At 37.5% G+C, this 23657-nt stretch overlaps 2 protein-coding genes across 9 annotated transcripts in view; both read right to left on the reverse strand.

Moving 5' to 3' along the window:
* BBS10 (Bardet-Biedl syndrome 10) lies at positions 4158-12792 on the reverse strand. The gene is made up of 2 exons (XM_003481665.4): positions 12522-12792; positions 4158-12091 (listed from the first exon to the last, which is right to left on the reverse strand). Exons 1-2 carry the CDS (start codon positions 12704-12706, stop codon positions 10111-10113), a joined length of 2166 nt encoding a protein of 721 aa, XP_003481713.1. The 5' UTR covers positions 12707-12792; the 3' UTR covers positions 4158-10110.
* OSBPL8 (oxysterol binding protein like 8) overlaps positions 14578-23657 on the reverse strand; it is a 176520-nt gene continuing 167440 nt past the window's right edge. For 5 of the 8 annotated variants that reach the window (XM_005655643.3, XM_021092052.1, XM_021092053.1 and 2 more), the window contains 2 exons: positions 21450-21552; positions 14591-19085 (listed from right to left, as the gene is read on the reverse strand). In XM_005655643.3, the coding sequence (XP_005655700.1) occupies positions 18953-19085; positions 21450-21552 (236 nt within the window). In that variant the 3' untranslated portion in view covers positions 14591-18952. Of the gene's footprint in view, positions 19086-21449; positions 21553-23657 lie in introns of all 8 variants that reach the window. The other 3 variants (XM_013988326.2, XM_005655647.3, XM_013988327.2) reach the window with 3 other exon arrangements.

The following is a 23657-nucleotide window of genomic DNA, read 5'->3' on the forward strand; positions in this document are numbered from 1 at the left end:
AAATTCTCTGACATTCCTCCCTCTAAAGGGTGGAGCCTAATCCCCCTCCCATCAAACATAAGTTGACTAATGACTCACCTCTAATGAATAGAAGACAGCAAAAGTGACAGTATCATAAAAGTCATTGCACTTTCTCCTTGCTCCCTCTGAAGTCACTTCCTCTACAGGAAGCCAGCTGCCATGCCATTCAGACACATAAAGCCGCCTTATGGAGAGGCATAAGATAGTGAGGAACTGAGGCCTCCTGCCAACAGCCATGTCAATGCGTTAAGTGGATCCTTCAGCTCGTCATTGAGTCTTCATATGATTGGAATCCTGACCAACATCTTCACTGTAACTTTATGAAAGACCCTGAGCCAGAACCACCCAGCTAACCCACTCCCAGACTCCTTACCCACAGAAATTGTGTGAGAGAATAAATGTTTGCTGTTTCAAATTACTAAGCTTGAAGATAATGCTGTTACACAATAGATAACTGAAAGCACTGAAGAGGGAAGTAAAGTACAGCAAGTTTAAATAACTTATTTAAGGTCACATAACTAGTTAGTGGCAGATCCCAATCCAACCACAGCTGGTGTGGCTCTAAAGTCCCAGTTGTCTGTACCATGCCATGCTTCCTCCTAAAGATGCTTAGTGTGGCAAATGCAAAATAGTTTGACTGTGCTATTATAAAATCTTTGCAGATTGGTTCATGGTACAGTTTCAAGAGGTTGTTTTTCAGATTTCCAAAGAAGCTGCTGACAGGAAGAATTTCTAAGAGAATGGTGGGTAAAAAGGCAATTCAAATGAAGTATACTGTACTATTTAAAGAATTTCTGTGAAGACATTTTGTTGGAAGACTAGATTGAAGCAAGTTTGTTATAAATCTCTGGAAGTAGCTAACCTGAAAGTAACTTTTTTCTTTAGCTTAATACTATGGTATTATAAAATAGTTTTCAGGGTGTGAATGGATTGTGCTAGATTGCTTGATTTTAATATACATTAAATATATTTTTGTGTTTAATAGTGTTATGTAATATACATTTTAAAATACATGTATTTATTCAAATGTATAAATTTAGTATTTATGAAGAAACAATTGAAATGCAGTATTTCCCTGAGATTTCTTAGTTACCACTGCAAAGGCCCAAATCTTTGAGTAGTCAAAGATGTGTTAAACAGGACACGAAAAACATCAATCTTAAAACACAACCTTAATTAGCCATTGCAAGCTATTTATATGCATGGTGCCCAGTGGCCTTTCAGTCTATGCTGTTAAAACCTAGTATCTTCATCCCATCCATCAATTCTTTTCTCCTCTGTTTCTTCAATTTTCCTAATCAAATTAATAAAACAGCACTTCCATCTAATCACTTCACCAATCTTTATTTTCTTTCTTTATAAAAGCATTATCATTAGTTCCCTCCTCGGGAAGATTAGATTATTTGAGTTAATTTAAGTAGAGGAGTCTCCTGGCACCCAAAAGAAGAAATATTGCTGGGCCTTGGCAAGCTCTGGACTTGAGAACTGCAGAGCTCTGTCCACCTTTTGTCTCTAATTTCAACTTCATGTTTGTGGAGTATGTTTAATGGAACAATTTCTATTCAGTAGCAGAGAACATGGAACACTTTTAGATTCTTCAAATAACTTTGTTTTTTAGAGTCTCAGTTCACCCTGGAACTGGAAAAAATTTAATAATGCCAAGTAACAACTCTTGGGTCTCTTTGACTAAATTAACCCATTCCAGGGATTGCTTTTAGAGCTGATTACTAAAATCTGTCTCCTGCCCAATTCACATACCTTCTTCCCAAGGACAGCTTAGCTGTTAGTTATGTGGAGACACTGGCCTTTCCATTTCTCTCTGTGGGCCTGGTTCATGGCTGCTAGGAGCCTGGGGAAAGAGTTCAGCCACATGAGCATGTGAATGCTCACAGGTGATGTTAAGACAGTTCATGGAGTTCCTGTTGTGAACAGCAGAAACGAATCCCACTAGTAACCATGAGGTTGCAGGTTTGTTTCCTGGAACCGCTCAGTGGGTTAAGGATCCAGCATTGCTGTGAGCTGTGGTATAGTTCGCAGACATGGCTCAGACCCCAAGGTTGCTGTGGCTGTGGCATAGGCTGGCAGCTGTAGCTCCCATTCGACCCTTAGCCTGGGAAACTCCATATGCTGCAGGTGCAGCCCTTAAAAAAAAACAAAAAACAAAAAAAAAAACAGTTCAACTAGTCTTTGCTGCTACTTGACATACTTGACACTGACAATAAAAAACTGGCAATGTCTGTGGCAGGGAAGCAGTTTTAGGAGACCCAGTAAATAACTCCCCTCCCATTGGCAGGTACACATGGGAGTCAGGCTGAAGGAGACAGAAATACCACAGTAACTTCTGTCTTATGCTTATACTGGATCCCAGGGCTTAGACTACTAAATGGAGCAGGCAGGTGAGTGCTCCATCTCTGAATCAGACAGATGGACCTGGACATGATTCCAACTCAAGCTCATGATTCCTGCTCTAAGCCTGCAAGAGTGATAGGGGTGACACTGACCCTGCTTCCTTTCTCATAACCAAGAGAAAGAAAGGGAGTGCTGACCCAGGTATGTGCAATTACTCCAACTTACCCTTTTTTTCTCTGGAGACGAGTGAGTTAAGACAAGAGGCCAAGAGAAATCTCAACCAAGGTCAAAAATAATCCAAATGTACATATATGAATATGAGTGCACATTTGCATATGATTTTATAAGCAGCATAAGGAGAAATATAGAAGGATACCTGGTAGGTGATTCACAGGATTACCTGGTTTGGAGATTAGTGTCTGGGGGACAATGTGAAAGGTGGGGGGATAGAGTGGGGAGATAAGCAAAATAGGAAAAGAAAATACATCACTAAAAAATAGTACGCAGGTAGGTCTGATAGTGATTTCCAGTTGATAACACACTTACTCATAAGTTAAGATCAAATTCTTAAAACATAACAGGAAAGTTTTCTTATCAACCTAATTCAGCTAATAGGCACAATTCACATTAAGAAAATCTGTAAATCCTAGGTGCTGAAGATCCTCTTCACAGGCTCAAATGACTGGAAAGCTGATGCTTGGCTGTTGGCTGCAAACTTCATCAAAGCTGCAGATTAGGGCCTTGGTTCTTCTCAGGCTGCTTGAGCTTCCTTACAGCACAGTGGCTGGGTTCCAAGAGCAAGAGTTTCAAGAGAACCAGAATATTGCCTTTTATAATCTAAGAAATCACACACAGGGTCACTTTCATTACAGTGTCTTGGGCAGGGCAGTCACAAGGGCTAATCCAGTTTTAAGGAGAGGAGACTTAGACTCCACCACCTCATTGGAGGAGTGTCAAGGTCATACTGTAAGAGCACATGGCAAGGGAAATATGGAAGAAAATACAAATGCCACAACAAATTTCTACTCTATCTGTGATATTCATGGTCCATGCGGCATAAGTCCCAAAGGTCTCCGCTTTTTTCCATGTAGGGCACAGGTTACAAAGTACACCAGAAGAACTGGAGGAAGGAGGGAAAAGTTTAAAATTTATGGGCAACCAAAGGAAGAAATAAAGCTAATATTTATTAAGCGTCTACTTAATAATGTGGCAGGTATTATGTTAAACACTTCTTATAAGATACCTTTACTTATCTTCATCACAGTTGTGTAAAGTAGGTACTATTATTACCACTTCACAGATGAGGACATTAAGGCACAAGAGGTATTTGGCAACTTGTCCAAAGTACACAAACAGTAACTGGTAGAGCCAGGATGGAATTCTGGTTTGCTTGACTTCATATACTATGTTCTTTCTGCTATACCGGGTCTTCAAAGTTTAGAACATAAACTCAATCTTCAAAATGTCCCAATTTTGTCTTCATTATACAGTTAATTTTGTTTTTCTGATACATTTATAAAAGATCTCATTTTTCACTTCTCAAAATGGTTAGAGTAAAATAATGTAAAGAATATAAATTTATAAATGGGAACCCCCCCCAATAACCAACAAAGGCTTCTTCTTAAGGAGCACATCTGGTAACTGCCTTATCAAGTTATGCCCAAGTTATCATTTGCTAATGCTCTTGTAGGAATCACTATCTGGGGGATTGTATAAGAAATTCTAATTATTAAGATTAATCATATTGCAAGTTAATATGAATTTTAAGACACATAACACAAATTAGAAGAATTTAATATAGGAGTTTATTAGGTACAAATGATGTGCAAACTGTGACAGAAACACAAGTCAAGTCCCCAAAAGTTTTGCATAAACATACTTTTAGAATATGCATTAAGATTAAATATACCATGGAGCCCCCTCTCCCCTTCTCAACATTTGTTGCTGCAGGTATTTTTCTATAGTGGGAGACAAATAATGGAAACCTCCATAGGTAGTTTCTTGGAGCACACCTGTGTTTAATCTGGGCACAAGAACTTTGGTTGCTATGATCAGGGGTTTTTCACCCAAATATCTATTTATAATTGATTGGGATTTTACTTGAAGCTAAATAAAAACATCCAAAGAAATAGTTGTAAACAACAGAGACTGCAAGCATTATGCATATGTGCCATACTGTCAACCTAAGCATAAATTCAATTCAACCAAAATACAACATGTCATCAATACATAAGGCTACAGGGAGGCTTTCGGCACAGACTTGGGAATAAAATTTCCTACTGAGAGCTACTCTTTAAAATGGCCAAAAGACTGTTTAGGACAGAGACGTCCTAAGTCATCTGAAAGAAAAAGAATGGCTCCCAGGCTGATAGACTCTGCAGTGATTTAGTAGTTTAATAATAAGAAAAAAATTAGATCCATCAGAGTTTAGGTGGTGTGGGAAACTAAAATAGTCATTGAGGCCAAATCTGGTTGGATCTATCCCATCACCACTCAGAAGGGAAACTTAGTCATTCTTTCAATTGGTTCACTTCTATTCAATCATTCATTCACTAAACTTTATTGAGTGCCTACTTAACCTAGCACTATCCTACATGCTGGAAATATAGATGTGAAAAAGTTGGAGTCCTCATGGGGTTTACATTATGGTGGAGAACGCAGTCAATACAAAAAATAAACACACACACTAATAACATCAGATATGTGCTTCAAAAAGAGCTTAACCAGGTAGGAAGTAGGGAACAAGGGAGGGCATGGGGAAGCAATATGATATTATCTTAGACTGAAAGGTCAAGAAAGGTACCCTGGAGGTGACAATAAAGCAGAGATACATGAATAAAGTGAGGAAGTGAGCCATATGAAGATCAGAGGGGAAGAGTTTAAAGAAGACAGAATAGCAAATGGAAAGCTTAGAGACTGGAATGAACTTTTGTGTTCAAGGGACAGAAAGGAAGCCATTGTGCTGTGTGCCAAATGTTCTGGTTCTCTCTCCTTCCAGGCACAAGGTAGGATTGTACTACCTGCTTCTTCTGAGGATGGATAGCACCATGTGACTAATTCTGGACAGTAGGCAGAAATGACATGTCCAGCTATGAACAGAGCCAACACAAGACCCTCTAGATCTCTTTTTTTCTCTCCCTCTGGCATGATTGGTAACACTCAAGATAGTGGCTACTCCATTAGCCTTTCTAGGAATGATGACGAAAACAGTGTGGGGTCAGTGTTCCAATCAGACTTTTAACAGACATGAATGTGAGCAAGAAATCAATTTGTACTGTTAAGCCTCCTGAGATTTGGAGTTATTTGTTACCTCAGTGTGGCCTAACTTGTCCTGACTGATAGTGTACCTGGTAGGGAGAAAGGTAGATGAGAGTGGTAGGAGATGAGGTTTAAGGGATAAGCAAAGGACAGTTCACATACGGCCCTGTAGACTACAATAAATTTGGATTTCATCCTCTGTGAAGGAAAAACCTTAGAGGACTTTGAGGAGAAGAATGACATGACAGGATATGCATTTTAAAAACATCATTCAGTCATGTAAGTGAAATCCTTGTTCATGGGAAATATATACCGATGTATTTAGGAATACAACTTGTTTTCAAATAGTTCAATAAAATGTGTGTTTGTGTGTGTGCACGCACAAAGGTAAAACAGTAATTTGTGGAACTAGATGAAGGGTATATGGGAGTTTGTTCTGCTCTTTTTCCAACTTTTTTTTGGGGGGGGGTTAAAAATTTTTAAATAAAAAGTTTATGGGAAATCACACTCAAGGTGAGACAAGCAAAGAAGAGCATTAGGAGGCTGTTGCAGGTGAGAGAGATGAAGTGATTTGGGCTGGAAAGGCAATCATGAGAAATGAGTGGATTGGAAAATCTACTTTATATGTGGAGCCAGCAGGATTGCTCGTGGACTAGCTGTGGGATCTGAAGGAAAGACTGGAGCCAAGGTGTCTTTCAGAATTTTGTCCCAAGTAAGTGGGAAATTGGTGATGCCATTAACTGAGATTGGACAGCAGGGTAAGGTCCAGGTTTAGGGGATGAGAAATAGAGGTCCTATTTTGGACAAGTTAAGCATCCATGTGGAGACTAGGTTGGGAGTTGCATAAATGAGTTGGGAGTTCAGAGAATGACTGACTGGAAATACAAAATTTAAAATCATCAGCATGGAGTGGTACTCAAGTTACAGAACTGGATAGGATCCCGTAGGAACCAAATATAGGTGAAGACTGAGGACTGAGCACTGGGGAACTGGACCATAACTGGCTGGGAGGAGGCTCAGGAAGTTAATTTGATTTCTCTTGTTCTGATTCCATGCTTATTGAGCAACCACCTGATCATTTGACTTCCCATATATAGATCTATACATAAAGGCTGATCAGATGGACATGGAATATTCTAGTTCCTGGGACAATACTCGTTGTAAATAAATTGACCACACTCACAAGTTTGGTTTGAGTCAGTCCTTGAGACAGCCGTTCTCAATGAGCTGACAAAATCTGATGCTGAGTCTGCAGAAGGGGAAGCCAGACCCATGACTGGAAATTGTTGAGGAAATGAAAGCCACATTGCTTGCCAGCACTTCCTTGGCTTGGAGTAAGTAGCCTGCTAAGGGAGAATGTTTTCAGAATTGTTGAGAAAACCCCTAGCCAGGTACAGCTAAGAGAATATTCCCACTTTTAATTGTATCACTTTTCTGTTGTAAAATACTACTGATCCATTCCTGTGTCTCTTACATGGTTTTTCTTCCATGACCTTGCAATTCCTTAGATCAGGATCCTTATTACTCTGTCACTACTAGGGGGGCGGGCATTCTATATGTGTTTTCTCGGAGTTCCCATTGTGGCTAAGTGGTTAACAAATCTGACTAGGAACCATGAGGTTGTGGGTTCGATCCTTGGCCTCGTTCAGCGGGTTAAGGATCCAGTGTTGCCGGGAGCTGTGGTGTACGTCGCAGACTCGGCTCCAATCTGGTGTTGCTGTGGCTGTGGCAGAGGCCAGCAGCAACAGCTCTGATTAGACCTCTAGCCTGGGAACCTCCATATGCCACGGGTGAGGCTCTAGAAAAGAAAAAAAAATGTGTTTTCTCTATTTTTAAAAAATTTATTTCATTTGAATAAGTAGTATTCAAATGGTTCCAAAATCAAAATGGCATAAGCTATACACTGAGAAATCACCTGTCTACCTCTTCCCTACACACCTTTCCTCCACTAATCACTGTCCCTATCCCATTTAGTTTGTGTTCTATCTAGAGTTTAGGTTGTTACCAGTCTCTTGCTATGAACAAAGCTGATACACACACACACACACACATTGTCGTTACCCTGCCCTCTGCCAAACTGTAGTTTTTGTTTTCTCTGCTGTGCTGTGATGATGGGAAAAACATATTCTATTCCTTTTGGGAGGTGATGAGTAATTTCTGACAAAAGTTCAGGCTCAAACTGCATTGCTGTACCCCATCCCTCTTAGTCTAAAACATGGATACCACGACACTCCAGTGTAACAAGGTTAAATAGCCCCCTGGTTAAAACAGTTCAAGGATGATCAACTATTTAATGTCTATTGTTTTAGGAATAAAAATGGCTTGTACTGATCCAATGAGAAAACATAAGGAGTTCATAAAAGTTATTGGGGAAAGAAATTGGTACATTGTTAATAAAAAGTTATTGGGAAAAATGTGTTTGTGGGAGGTATATTGATATGTAACTTCAGAAACAATACAAAACTCAGCTGATAAGTTGTCCTCTGTTCTCTCCTATGGTGTATCAGATTCTATTTTCCAGTGAGCTGCCTCAATATATCTTATCCCACATGCTCTTCTATAATGTGATACTGACATTTCCCATTGAGTGGTAGGGCTTGTGTTCCCTCCCCTTAAACTTCAGCTGAACTTTATACTGCTGCCTCAACCAACAGAATACAGTGAAAGATGTCCAGCTAAATCCAGGCAACTCCCAGAGGTAATACAGTGATTCAAATCATCTAAGTATCACTATCTACTATCCATTAACCTCTGACGAAAGGTGCGTGAAGGTAGGAACCAAATCTACTTGTTTACTGTGGTATGTTAAGTATCTGGCACATAGTAAGCGCTTAGTAAGAATTTGCTGAATTAGTAAACTGGAAACATGTAATTAGAACATATTAAAGATAACAGTTTTATTCAACAAGCACTTCTCAATTCTTGGTATAAACATACCACTGCCTTGGGTGTTACAGAGAACTACTAAAAGCAGAAGACACTGTCCTTATTCATGGCTAGATGCACAATAGTATTTTCATTTATAAACCTTTAAAATAAAATATATACATTAAAAAATTTATTTTGGAAAAACAGCTGTCTCTCAGTATCCAAGAGGGACTAGTTCCAGAAACCCCACTGTGGACACCAAAATCTGTGGATGCTCAAGTCCCTTATATAAATAGCACAGCATTTGCATATAACCTATGCACACCACATTGTGCACTTCAAATCATCTCTAGATTACTTATAATAGCTAACATAATATAAATGCTAAGTAGCTGCCAGTGCACCTGGCAAATTAAAGTTTTGCTTTTTGGAACTTTCAGGAATTTTTTTCCCTGGAATATTGTAATCCACAGTTGGTTGAATCCATGGATGCAGAATGGACTGTAATTCTCAGATTATTTGCTACTATTGAACTCTGTCTATGCACCAAATACAATAAAAATCAGCAAATATATGAATTATTTTTGCAAGCTCTTGGGGGACAGAAGAAAATGATAGTATGAATTTTATGCCCTTTCTGGAATTAAATTTCAACTAAAGAAATGAAAATAATTTTATAAGGCACAGAGTCATATTTCAGGTAATACACTCAATGGTTTACAGATGGCGAAAAAAATCTATCCAGGATTTTCCTCATGAAATGGAAATAAACAAGGGGCCACATAAGAGTTAAAAACTAATTTTATTTATATGCTATTTGAGGGGAAAAAATGAGACATTTACTCACTGCTTCAGAATTATGGGCAGGGAAAATAAATTATTTATTTATTTATTTATTTATTTTTATTTTTTGGAGGTTCCCAGGCTAGGGGTCTAATTGGAGCTGTAGCCGCCAGCCTACACCAGAGCCACAGCAACATGGGATCCGAGCCCCGCCTGCAACCTACACCACAGCTCATGGCAACGCCAGATCCTTAACCCACTGAGCAAGGCCAGGGATTGAACCTGCAACCTCATGGTTCCTAGTCAGATTCCTTAACCACTGAGCCACAATGGGAACTCCCAAAAATAAATTATTTTAAATGATACAAACAATGCTTTATGTTACAAACAAAGCAGAATGGCATTTGAAGACCTCATCCAAATCTGAGATTAAATTGTTCTATTAACTAAATACATAAAGGCAAGAGAGAAGAGGCAAGAGAGATGAGGAATGAAAAAAGATACAGAAAAGTAAAAATGATAAAGAAACACCCTTCCCCAAACATACAGACTAACACAGATCTGAGGCAGAGGATTACTGAGGGGGAAGAAAGACACTTACTCAGATCTTGGCTTCACTCATCCAGAAGGCTTCCTCCCCAAAACTGTTCCAATAATGTAGTATCTAATATTTCTGCCTGAATGTCCAATGGCCTTGTATACTTTTCTAAAGACTTTTAAATTTATGCTGTTTGTCTAACTGGACTGAATTGATTTGAGAATCAGTGGTCACATGCCTGCTTTGTTTTATGGTTTGAGTTGGATAACTTTGCTAATAAAACACTCCAAATTTTATAGTTCTTCTTCTGAATCTTCATCATAAATTTCCTGCGGTAGTCTCTTAATATTGATTACCAAATCAATGGTTAAAATGTTTGTCAAACACTGAAGAACTGAAGTTAGTAACTGGTATTTACCAGCAACTGATTCCAAACCTGCTGGATTGCTTACCATGGGTTGATTGGTTTGCAGTGCATGGAGAGCTCTTGTATATATTTGTGGGAAACATTTATTTCCTTTCTTAGACTTATACAAGGTTTTGGGAATGCCTAATAGTGCATTAGCTATTATGATACTAACCATGGTTTCCTCTGATTGCTGGAATTTTTTGGCATAGTTGAGAAGATAGTAATGCAGTAAGATCTCAAAATTACCACCCACTGGCAAAACACAACCAGCTGGTATACATGAGAAACAGTAACTCTGGGAAGCACTCATTTCTAATGACTTATATCTCACTGGTAATATACTCCTCTTTTCAGCAATTTTTGTGACCTGTACATTTTCAAAGGAAATTTCTATCCTAGTATTTTCTGTTCTTGAGTTAGCAGAATCACTCTCAATAAATGGTTCATGGTCATCGATTATCTTGGCTTTGTCTGGAGATAAATATCTCAATGTTTCATCTGTCTGGTATGTATTTGCTGGCATCACTTCCGGTATTGAACATGGTATGTATGTTTCTAATTCTATACCTGGAACTACCAAATTTGAACATACTTTTGAATATGAATGAGTTTTTGCCAGTTCATCTTCATTCTTTACAACTGTGCCCTGATATGGCCTTTGAACTGAGCTGTTAACAATTTCTGATAACTGATTTCTTTCTCTACTATTCTTATAAACATTAGTACTTGATGTACAATTTTGGTCACTTGCTCGTGTCACATAATTTAGATTAAGGTCTTTAAATAACTGCCGAAGCATTTTAAATGCTCCATGTAGAGCACCCTCATGTTGTTCAACAAGACCTTGCACTGGTCCACAAAGTACTATACAGTGTGGTATAAATGAACATGTGCTAATCAAGCCAAGATGAACATACCTTTTGGATCTAAGGATAAGGGGCTTACAAAATTTCACCAAAGCAGTATTAGAGATTTCATACTGTGAAGAGGCCTGTGGTAGTACAAAGGGAGCAATACCAGTGACCTTCTGGATAAGAGAAAGTTCTTCAGATGATAAACACTCCACCACGGATATGCCATTCAGTCTTGCATAATAAATTACTAAGTCTGGTTGCTTCACACTAGATAGGAGCAATCTTACATTCTCACTCTGTAAATGTTTCACTATTGCTTTTGTCTTTTCTTTAATCCAAAACTGAGATGTCTGAAACTGTTGTTCTGAATTTAGAATAAACTCTGATCCAGAAGTTGAAAAAAGAGGCTGAATGGTTTCAGTTACTATCACTATTCTTATGTCACCATCTGCTGGACAGTATACAGAAAAGTCTCTGTGAAGCACAAGCCCAGCTATGATCCTGGAATCGGAAACAGGAAGGCCGGTGACACCAACTTTCAACTCAACAAAACAGTCATCGACTAACTCAAATACTTCTTCAAATTCACTTTCACAGGACATACAGTTGAAAAAGTAGTCACACATCAACTGTGAAATAAAGGTGTGATTATTTCTTCCCACTCTTCCACAAAAAAATGCTTCTAAGAGCATCTCTAAAGAACTTCTACACAATGTTCTCTTTTTAGTGGATGAAGAAAAGATGGACAAAAAGTGTCTACTTAAGTAATGATCCATAACATAGTCTAATACTTGTGTCTGAAATGTTAGAAGAGCTTGGGAAATAAATTTCCACTGACAACAATTTTTCCAATGCCTTCCATGGGTTTGAATATTTTTGAAAAATAAAGAATCCTTTTCTTTGTCTGTGATTGCATGGAATTCTCTGAGTAAGTGGCAAAGAAAGATAATAAATGTTTTAGCACCATCTCCTGTTTTTCTTAGATGACTGGAAACACATGCCACCATCATCCTGTACAAAAAAAGAAATAAAGCAACTCAGATTTTCAGAAGGCTGCCTCCCTACATCTGAATAACAGTTGAAATCTTGTTTTTACAGCTACAGGCATAAAATGAGAATACTGTCCCTTTGATATACTTAGTTTTCCTTTTTTCCTTTTTTAGGTTGCTTTGTTCTATTTCAAGATTCTAGGGTTGGGTCGAGCTGGAGGGAAAGCAGTGAGAAATGTTCTCGGCAGCTGTTAAGATCTTAAGTCTGGGAATGTTTTCTTGAGCAACGCTCAAACGCTGAGGGTACAGTGGTCTCATTTAAGGTCAGTTTTTTCAGGAGCATAACCTCAGGGACAAGAAGTTCAGGGAGATGGCCTGGAATGCCCATCTATGGGCTGGAGTGTGGGACGTGAGTACCTGATTACGAGATGCTCTAACCGGCTGGAGCGTACCTGGCTATGGGATGCTCTAAATGCAGCGCCTTCAGGAGGAGGCCTCCGTCCCGGCTGAGCAGCACCTCGCCAGTGGGCTTCGTACACAGAATCTGCCGCCCTTCGGGCCCCAAGCAGCAGCTCACGATGGTTTCTAACACTTCGGCCACCTGCAATGCCGCCCTCACAGAACCCACAACAGCCATAGCCTTTCAGGTTCCGGCGGCTCCAGGTCGCCGGAGCGGAACCCGGACACATCCAGGAGGGAGCTGAGCGGGGTGCAGCCGGAAGCGGAAGGGGCGGGGAGGAGGCCGGAAGTCATGGCCGGGCGGCCTCTGGGTTGGGCGAGCGTCCATTTTTTCGCCAGCTCTGCGGTAAAGACCCGCGTTTCTCCCGGTAGGAGCTATCGTCGGTAGCGCGCGAGGTCAGAGAAGAGGTCGGGACTTTAGAGCTGGCTGGAGAGAAAGCCGCAGGCCCTTCCCTAGCTCCCTACGTGAATTCATTCTCCAGAGGCTGCAGCTGCCACCTGTTCCCTCCGTTTCCCAGGAAACTTCCTCTCAAGGACTCGACACGGTCCTTGAGGGGCTGGGCTCTGCAGCTAGAACTCTGCTCGTTCCCAACTCCCGACAAAAGTTGTTTGGTAACAAAACCTCTGCCTTGGACTAGCGCATACCATGTCCACACACTCCATCAGCGGTTCTTTACTGATGCAAGACAGATGGGGAGGGCCTGGCCACAGTCAGGAGCTGCAGGCATTCAGAAGGGGGCTTTACCACATTACCTGGGCTTAGGTATCACTATGAAACCCTAGTTACCACAATTTACTTTTTCTTTAGCAGAAGTGTTGTATGTGAAGACTTAGCCACATTGGTAATCAATAATATGCTTTAAAAACGCATTGACCCAAGATGCCTGGACACAATTCGACGACAGGAAAAAAAAAAAAAATCCTGTTGAGCAGAAAGAACATACCGTTTCGCATACTAAGATACACCTTCTCTCTTAAGGATGAAATAGTTAAGAACATGGGCTTGAGATTTAGACCTGGGTTTGCTGTGCCATTTACTCATCTGTGACATTCTTTTGTGTCCACTTCTCAAAAAAAATGGTGATATGTAAAACTCAAAGTTTTGAGGAGGGCGAGAATGTTTACAAAGCATTCTTTTTGTTTTTGTTTGGTGTCTCAAATATTAACAGTATGTTCAACAAACTGCTGTGCCGTGCCATCACTGAAGGGGTTCACTATCTCCGTAAGAAAGGGATGTTTTTTAAGGTGCAAAAGGGTCGATTATCATAACACAGGACACCTATTAGAGTGTGGTCAATATTATTAAGAAAATTATTTACACTATAGATGTTTCATTGAGATTGAACAGTGAGGATCTGTTTTCCCTACCTCTTATTCCCATACATAGGACAGGAGAAACCTCCCCTTTTCCCTAATAAGACAGAACCAACTGACTATTAACCAGGAGCAACCAGATCCTGAGGAGAGCAAATGTGGGAGGGGAGGATAATGGATGAAAAGAGGAAAACTAGAGAGGAGTGATTTCTTGGAACCTGTGTGATATTGACTCATAGACTAGTAGATAATTTGAGGGGTTTTGTACATAAGCTTGTGTAATAGCAAGGTTCTTTTTTTCTTACACATTACAAATGAGTTACTCAGTACACAGATTTGATCAGTGTGTTTAAAGTCAAGCATTTAAAGTCAGGTGTTTTGATCGGAGTTGTATTAAAGTACCCAGTGGAAAGAGAATGGACAGTGAAGTCAGACATAGACTCAAACCTGGGCTCAACCCAGTCTTATGATACAGCTTTTGGAATCATTTTAACTTCTCTGAGCCTCAGATTCTTCATCTATAAAATCTAATCCCCACTTACCTGAAAGTCATTGTGAATATTCAAGAAGAATGAATCTAGAGCATTGGGTAAAGCATACATTAGGGAATCTACCTATTAAATCCCTTCCAAGCCCTTCAGCATCCTTCACAACTACTCCCCCCCAAATTATTTTTAAGTAAAAAATTAAGTAATTTAATCACCATATGTTATATTCAAAGTCATTTTGTTACAGTTTGATTTTTTTTAAAAATTTTATTTAGAATGCCTACTTGTTGAAGTTAGCATCATCTTACAGATTAGAAAAATTCAATTGTTTTATCTCTGCAAACAATAGATTAGGAATAACAGATTAAAAATGTAGTTAATACATTACAAAACAGTTGCCTATGACTATCTGTACATTTACTGTGCACCTTAAGGAAAAGAATTTGACAGTGTGCTGTACTTACACCGCAGATAACATATTTTATTCTATTTTATAAAACTGACCAGTGGTAGTGTTTGAATTTATAAATGGCCTTTAAATAGGATATTTAACTTAGATTTACAGTCAGCATGCTAAAAAGTGAAAATTTTCAACTGACGTTCTGTTGCTCATCAGTTCAAATGTTTCATGGCATTTTTTTCTTTAAATAAATTTCAATATTGTATGTAATACTAAAGTAATTTTACATGATAAATGTGGAAAGAAATCTTCTAAATATTTTAGAAAGTATATTCACATTCATTTTGTCATGGGTTTCTTGTGGCTCTTCTAAATATGTTAATCATATTAAGGAGACACTGGTCCTATACAATTTTAACAGTCCATCTTCAATTAAAAACTGTAACAAAGCCAACAATATGTTAAGAGTAACAAAAAGTAAGTTAAATATACTAAATTTACACGGTAGGTGAACAAAATGAAACCAAATTACATAAAAGTGGCAGGTTATACATTTTAAAGAACCTCTTTATCACACAGTCAAATAAGTGGAAATGTAAGCTTAGTGATTTGTGTGGGGATCCTCCCTCCCCCTTCCACCAATGGTTCAAATTGGAAAATTTGGTATAAATGCTAATAATATTTTATTTCTATACATTTAACATAATTCAAAATAATCTGCAGAGTCATAAATGGCTCATCATCATGCCATTATCACTATGTCAAACAAAAAAGTCTTCCAAATGTATTCATTGCTCACTAGAAATGCTAAACAATGGAAAAAACAGAATTTTATACTTTTGTTTCCTTAAATATTTGACTAAGATATTCTTCAAAAAGTTAAAACTGCCTTCCACATAATTTTGTGTTTATGGCACGAGTTGACACCCTAAAACAGTGTGAATTCCATTGAAAAGGCACTGTTTACAATACTCAGAATAATCTGACAAGTCTACTTCAACGATGTCTGAAAGTGAAGAATATATTTGAGATAGGTAAATAGACAAACCCTTATAAAAGTACAGCATTACTGTTTAAATATACTATAGCTATATAAAAGGAAATAAAGTGACACAGAGAAATGACCCTTTTAGGACAATTAAGCCTATAGAAATGACCCTTTTATGACAAGCCTATAAACACTTTGAATCATATTATAGTTCTGTAACACAAAAATAACAAAAAGTATTTTCTTAAAGGCACAAAAGCATGAATACTAAATGAGGGTTGTATTTTTACAAGGCCAACTTTTTCAATGGAATGGTGACAAAGATTACACTGTACCTTTATAAGTAATAAAAAGAGTACTGACATAAAATACAAGTAAAATATCTATTGCTGACACATTTCATGTGCCCTATTTATTGTCTTCCTCAGCCAGCTATATCTCACTAAAGGGTGGATAACTGAAGGCATAGTTAACAACTAAAACAGAAATGCACATGTCAAAAATTGTTACTCATTTAAATTTTCAAGTGAAAAAATAAAATTTTTGAGCAGCTGAAAAAAACTGGTCATAGGTCTTAAATCTTAGAAATCATCATGAGGCTCTCAGACAGTTGGGAACTATCACAATTTCTATGAATCCATGTGTGAAGGAAGATTAATTTCGGTGGAGAACTTTCAGAGTCAATTACACATGTGGCTAAATACAAAGTTAATTATGTGTTTTGAAGGATTCACATACTAACCCTAGTAAGTCCTGATCTAAAACTAAGCAACCAATTCCTGAGTTTTGTGTTCAGTTCACAGAAAAGAACTCATACAACTAAAAGCAGAAGAAGACTAGAAGAAGATTAGATATATGCTTTTAGTGTATAAGAAACAGTCATGAGTAACTCTGCGCTTTCTCATGAAATAGTTTTTGACTCCCTGGGTAATAAGAACCCATAACGTCTGCCCTAAAAAGAAAATTAAAAAATAAAGAAAATAACTACCACTCTAGTCTTAGAAGATAACCATACAAATAAAATGATACTTAGACCAAATGAAAAGTAACATACAAGTGGATAAGACTAAAGACCCAAAGGGGAGTCACCAAAAAAATATATATATATAAGTTTTCATGGTTTAACAGTGAAATTATTTTTATGATCAGCCAATCAACTTAAATAAATTAATACTAAATTTAAACCATAAAAAAGATCAAGTTGTACAATATTTACAAAATATATATCAATGAGTAGGCAGTTGAGCATAATATTGGTAACAGAAATTGAGTACAAAAATCATATCAACAAGTATGAAATACAAACAAAAAGCCCATCTGTTCTAGTGTAGTCATATTATACCTATACTTATATTGGTATATTTTATTTACGTATAATCAATTTAAAAATATTTTCACACATATACATGGAATACAGCATTGTTTTGCCAAAAATACAAGGAAAATGCTTCTTCATAAAACATATGGTTATATTGGTTAGGAGGTAAAAAGCAGGCTCTTAATATCATTTTTTTTTTCTTTTGTCTTTTTTAGTCTTTTTAGGGCTGCACTCATGGCATATAGAGGTTCCCAGGCTAGGGGTCAAATCAGAGCTACAGCTGCCAGCCTACATCACAGCCACAGCAACACAGGATCCGAGCTGTGTCTGCCACCTACACCACAGCTCATGGCAACGCCAGATACTTAACCCACTAGACACTGAGAGAGACCAGGGATTGAACCCTCAACCTCATGGTTCCCAGCCAGATTCGTTTCCACTGCGCCATGATGGGAAGTCCAGTATCACTTTCGATTTTCATAAATTATCAATCATTCCTTGATTTTATACTTACTATGGGATAAAATTGATTGTAATTTGCTAGTGTCTCACAGTCTCTTTTCAGTCAAAGGCATACGTAGTCAGAGCAATTATTCTTTCTGACTTCCATTTTCATTTCAGAATCTACCTTTAGAATTCTAAGATACAGAAAGTAAAAATATTAAACTCAAAAAAATATTTAGGAAAAAGGTTCTCCTGAGCCTGAAAAAGGAATCTTGAGGAACTGTGGTTTTTGCCACAGACTGCAGTTGCTAAGAACAGAGGAGGATAACGGAGAATTAAAATTCAGAACTTGCTGATCTTCTTGATGCTCAACTTATTGCACATTTTAAAGAAACCAATTTTAATGTACACATAAATACCACCACGTGAAGTATCTTTTCTTATTGCCCTTCTCTTATTTGGCTTTTGAAGTCAAATATTGATTACATATATTTTTTCTATTCTACTTTTTCACTGAACACACTAGGATCTAAATGAAAGCTAAAATAAGTTTTTCATAATGAAAAATAATATCAGCACTTAATATGCCCTATAAACATTTTGTGAATTTGGCCAATGTTATTGGACCAAGAGAATTTAAAAAAAATTTAAGAAAAAAGACAGCTATCATGTTTGACCACACTTTTCTCAGCAAGTGCTAAAGGGATATTATATAGTTATGATAAGGAAGATATAATCAATAGATCCAAGTAGCTGCACACCAGTTTTTTGCTGTTGACATATACACATACATATATTTATACTTGTATCTATAAATATTAAATTCCAGGGGTTAAAAAAATCTTGTGTAAACTTTAAAAAAAAAAAAGCAATTTGCCATCTTGTGTCTCAATTTTGACCACTTTTTTTTTCTCCTGTTTCTAAGAAGACAATTAAGCTGAATGATTTGGAAATGATTTTTTTTTTAATAGTACAGTGTATTGAACTATTTATGTCTATTATCTCATCATTTTCCACTCTAACTCCTTACTGATAAAAGTTTTGTGCCTGCTTTATGAAGAAATAGATTTCTATAGGTATACTTACAAGATTGACAGCATTTTTGTTATGAACAATATTACTGCTATATATTTCAGAACATGAACATACTACGGACTACAAGGACTACTATAAGGTATACATAAGACAACTGTGTATACATGTGGATTTATTATACTCACATGTAGGCACATTCTCACAAAAGCTAGAAATGTTCTGGCACTTAACACATAGCTCACTTGAATAACCAAAAAGAATAGCTCTTGCTTCAGTTTAAGGATAAAAGGTATGAAAAGTCAACACTTCTACAGTTATCTCTAAGGTTTTCTGTTTTAGAAATATTGTGATGTTTTAATAAAGACCAAACCAACTTCGACACTGGTCCCAGGCCAAATCTGATCACTGCAGTTCATAGACCCAACTGTAAAGAACTTCTACTTAAACATGAAGTTTATTATGACTTGAAGCAAAATCAAGAGGAAAATGATGAAGTAGTCTTTTTGTTGCAGAAAATAATCCGTGGCAGGTGTGCTTGAAATTAAATGATTTCGAAGAGCCATAATATTTCTACAAAAATAAGCAAGAATAAATTAAACAATTATTTATCAAAAATATTAGCACAGAACTCATAATTGATATATGGTCACAGAATTCAATTGTAGCTGTACGGCAGAAATTGACACAACATTGTAAATCAACTATACTTTTATAAAAAATTTTTTTAAAATTCAATTGTATAAAGTTCAATCAATTACTACCACCTGAACAGGGAGCTGATTATGCTATGTGGAATATTATTAGGTCTTATCTAAATCTATACTCCACGCTGTACCAAATATACTACTTAATGATATATATTAAACATAATTTTTAAAGTTTGATCATGTAAAATATACCACCTTCTTTGTTATCACAGTGTTTTTAAAACAAAAATTTTGCTTCTTAATTGGCCCATTAAGTTTCTTTTATCTTTCTTCAGGGAGACAGAGGAGAGGTGAAGAAAAATCCTAAATTTACCAGGAAATAAATAATTAATACAACAGATTTTGTGACATTCCTAACTTCAAGAATGCTCTGTAGGCATTTCATATGCTAACATAAATAAGATGTTAATTCAGTCATGAAATGCGTTTACACGATCCTCATGCCACCCTAAATGCTTTTGGCTAAAAAGAGCTGATTAGTAGAGACTTTTTCTTTTTCTGACTTCCTCTATTAAAGTGTCTTACCAGTATAAAGAAGGCAAAATGAACAAGAAGGCTCATTAATTTACAAATATAATTGAATTAGGAAAGTTGAGCACTTAATGTAAGGGCTGGTAATACCAAGATGCAGAAGACATACTTCCTGATTTAAAGCAGCTCATGGTCCAACTGGGGCAGAGTTGGGGAAGGTACAGTAAACAGACACACACAATAATAACTCTAGCCCAGTAAGCACAAAAGACTGTATAGGGCTAGCCATACAAGCCAGGTGGAAGGATAAATAACTACAGGGCAGGTAAATGATTAGAAATGTTACCAAAAGGGTGGCATTTGAGTTATATTCTCAATGATGGTTAGAGTGAGAGGAAGGGCAATCTAAGAAGTGGATTCAGTGTGGATAAAGATCCAAAGATGAGTTCCCGTCGTGGCACATCGGAAACAAATCCGACTAGGAACCATGAGGTTTCGGGTCTGATCCCTGGCCTTGCTCAGTGGGTTAAGGATCTGGTGTTGCTGTGGCTGTGGCATAGGCTGGGAGCTGTAGCTCCGATTTGACCCCTAGCCTGGGAACCTCCATATACCATGGGTGCGTCCCTAAAAAAAAAAAAAAATCCAAAAATGAGAGAGTTACAGTATATTCTGGAGATGTGAGGGGTTTTATAGGATCATGGGAAAGGAGTAGAGGATGGCAGGAAATGAGGCTATAGATGGAATAGCAACTTAATATAAGCCATAAGATCACTAAAACAGAATATCTTTTTTTATAATGATTTTTATTTTTTCCATTATAGCTGATTTACAGTGTTCTGTCAATTTTCTACTGCATAGCAAGGTGACCCAGTCACATATACATGTATATTCTTTTTTCTCACATTATCATGTTCTGTCACAAGTGACCAGACATAGTTCCCAGTGCTCTACAGCAGGATCCCACTGCTTATCCATTCCAAAGGCTATAGTTTGCATCTATAAACTCCAAATTCCCAATCCCTCCTACTCCCTCCCCCTCCTTCTTGACAGCCACAAGTCTAAGAACAGAATATCTTTAAAAAATTCCTCCAGAATGTCTAGGACTGATTGCTGAACACAAAAGCAGGCTGGCTAAGAATACAAAATTTCTAACATCTGTTACAACAATGGGAGACAATCATTCTGAACTCATGCTAGCCTTAGCAATGGAGCAGGATCAGGACCCCTTCCCCTCCAAGGAACTTCCCTAAGTATTATGACCATCAGTTGTTGGATTAAGGGGAGGTGAATGTGAAGAAAGGTCTGTGAGTGCAAGAGGAACACTTAAAAGTCTCAAGTTGAAGTAGGGTAGCAGCTATTTACCCTCCACTATGGGAGTATTACAGTGTTTCAGCAACAGGGAATCTTCAATTAAAATTAGCCGTGTACAAAGAGGACTGTGGGAAGCCTTTGTTAACTGATTCCCAGAAACCATCCCACTTTCACAGCCAACCCGGCTACATTCCCAGTATGCTACAGCAATAAAATGAAGAGATTCCAATTCTAGCCTCACAGAAGAGAAAAAAAACCTTCCCCAATCCCCCCAATATTTTAGTGCTAAAGGAATTTCTTTCAGTAGTCAGGGGATAAAAGCCAAGATTCTACTTTAGCTTAGCAATGTCATAAAAATGTAAAATTTGTATATGATTATATATGATTTCCTATGATTCTTAACTCTTCTGGACTCAAATGAATAGTTACTGTCAGTACATATTACCTTTTAATTTCTTCCTGTGTTTGTTTTATAGATTCAATGGAAGTTTGAATGTCTCCCAGTTCTATCCCTTTCTTTCTTCTTGCACTTGGTTTCACTGATTGAGCTAAAAAGACATTTATAATAAAATTCGTGAAAATTAGTGAACATATTGATTGTAAATAATCTACATTTCAGATAACAATTCTCATGTAATAAAATTTTCCCTAGGCATTATTTTTATGGCTTAGAGACTAATATTCTACTACTCATACTTGGCATTTCTGAATTATATTTAAAAGTATATTAAAATAACAAGTATATTTAAAATAACCACAGGGAGTTCCCATTGTGGCACAGTGGAAATGAATCCAACTAGGATCCAAGAGGATGCAGGTTCAATCCCTGGCCTTGTTCGGTGGGTCAAGGATCCAACATTGCCATGATCCATGGTGTAGGTTGCAGACATAGCCTGGATCGCATGTTGCTGTAGCTCTGATTCAACCTCTAGCCTGGGAACTTCCATATGCTGCAGGTATGGCCCTAAAAAAAAAAAAAAAAAAAAAAAAAGGAAAAAAGAAAATAACCACAAATTAGTTAAATTTTGGATTCAATCAGTTTTATTTCTTAAAAATTGAAATAGACAAAAATATTTCTTTAAAACCACAAATATTAATTTGGGGAAGGTATTACTCTCTTCTATATCTTACCTATTTGCCTATATCTGAAGAAGTCAGCTTTTCCAATTCCCTTTTATTTTTTTTATTATTAGTGTTAATTTCTTCCCTTAATCACCCACTTTGAGCCTTTTCAGTTGGTTTAAATATCTCTTCTATTAATTTTTATTGTTAACCCACAAAGTGTACGGATCATTTTTTAAAAATCCCTTCTCATATCCATTCCTTCCTTTCTACTTTTGTTCAGATCTTAACCTCTCTCCAGATCTCAGCTTTTTCATTTGTAAAACAGGGATAATAATAACACTCAAACTTCACATGGTTGTAGTAAGGGATGTTTAACATTCAACTTTGCACACATTAAGTACTCAAAAAATGTCAGCTGATACAGTATAAGTAATACAGCAGAGCAGATAAGAGAATGAATTAAGGATCCAAAATATCTGCATGTGTTACATATAAATACTGTTTAACAGGTTATACGACCTTGGGCGGTTCAACCTGTGTTTCAGTTTCCTTTTTTGTGAAATGGGAAAACAGTATAACTAATACTTCTTCTTTTTTTTTTTTTTTCTTCTTTTTAGGGCTGCACCTGCGGCATATGGAAGTTCTCAGGCTAGGGGTTGAATTGGAGCTATCTATACCTGCCGGATTACACCACAGCCGCAACGCCAGATCCGAGCCGCGTCTGTGACTTACACCAAGCTCACATCCAGCAATGCTGGATCATTAACCCACTGAGCAAGGCCAGGGATCGAACCTGAGTCCTCATGAATACTAGTTGGGTTCATTAACCACTGAGCCACAATGGGAACTCCTAACTAAAACTCCTTTTGAGCACGATGGTACTATATGACACTGGCTTTTAAAATTTTATTCATTTTATTCCTCTTTTACTCTACTATGTTGTCTACCTATCTGCATCCCTCAAGCCTAGATTGCTAGAATCCATTAGAAATCCTAACAATTCTCCAGGGTTCCTTTCCTCTAAGAACCTTCCCTCAAACTGAATTCAGCCCCCTTTCCTTTAAACTCTTTACTATTTGTCATCTACAGATATCTTAACATTTATCATTTGTTCACCTCTAGTATTTTCTCTGTAAAACTCTGTAAAAAGTTCCCCCGTTTACCATAAGTTCAGTAGAGACTACGGCTTCAAAAAAATCTTTTTTTTTTTTTTTTTTGCTTTTTAGGGCTGAACCTATGGCATTATGGAAGTTCCCAGGCTAGGGGTTGAATAGGAGCTACGGCTGCCAGCCACAGCCAGAGCAACACGGGATCTGAGCCTCATCTGCGACCTACACCACGGGCTTGTGGCAACGCTAGATCCTTAACCCACTGAGCATGGCCAGGGATTGAACCTGCGTCCTTATGGATACTAGTCAGGTTCATTACTGCTGAGCCACAATGGGAACTCCAAATCTTTATTTTCCCATAATGTCTCAGACATGACCTTAATTCTTGATTAATCTCAATGTAGTTCAAGACAGTTTACATGTTCTCTGACTTAACAATGGCACACTAGTTAATTTAGTTCATAATTTGATATGTTACA

This window comes from Sus scrofa, chromosome 5 (assembly GCF_000003025.6).
Source record: "Sus scrofa isolate TJ Tabasco breed Duroc chromosome 5, Sscrofa11.1, whole genome shotgun sequence".
In the NCBI taxonomy this organism is placed as follows: domain Eukaryota; kingdom Metazoa; phylum Chordata; class Mammalia; order Artiodactyla; family Suidae; genus Sus; species Sus scrofa.

What these genes read in the sequence shown, in the direction of transcription:
- BBS10 (XM_003481665.4), bottom strand. Translation starts at nt 12,706, where the DNA reads ATGGCTGTTGTGGGTTCTGTGAGGGCGGCATTGCAGGTGGCCGAAGTG. An exon ending in TTAGAGCATCCCATAGCCAG is followed by an intron (nt 12,092 to 12,521) that starts GTACGCTCCAGC and finishes TTTTTTGTACAG; the next exon opens with GATGATGGTGGCATGTGTTT.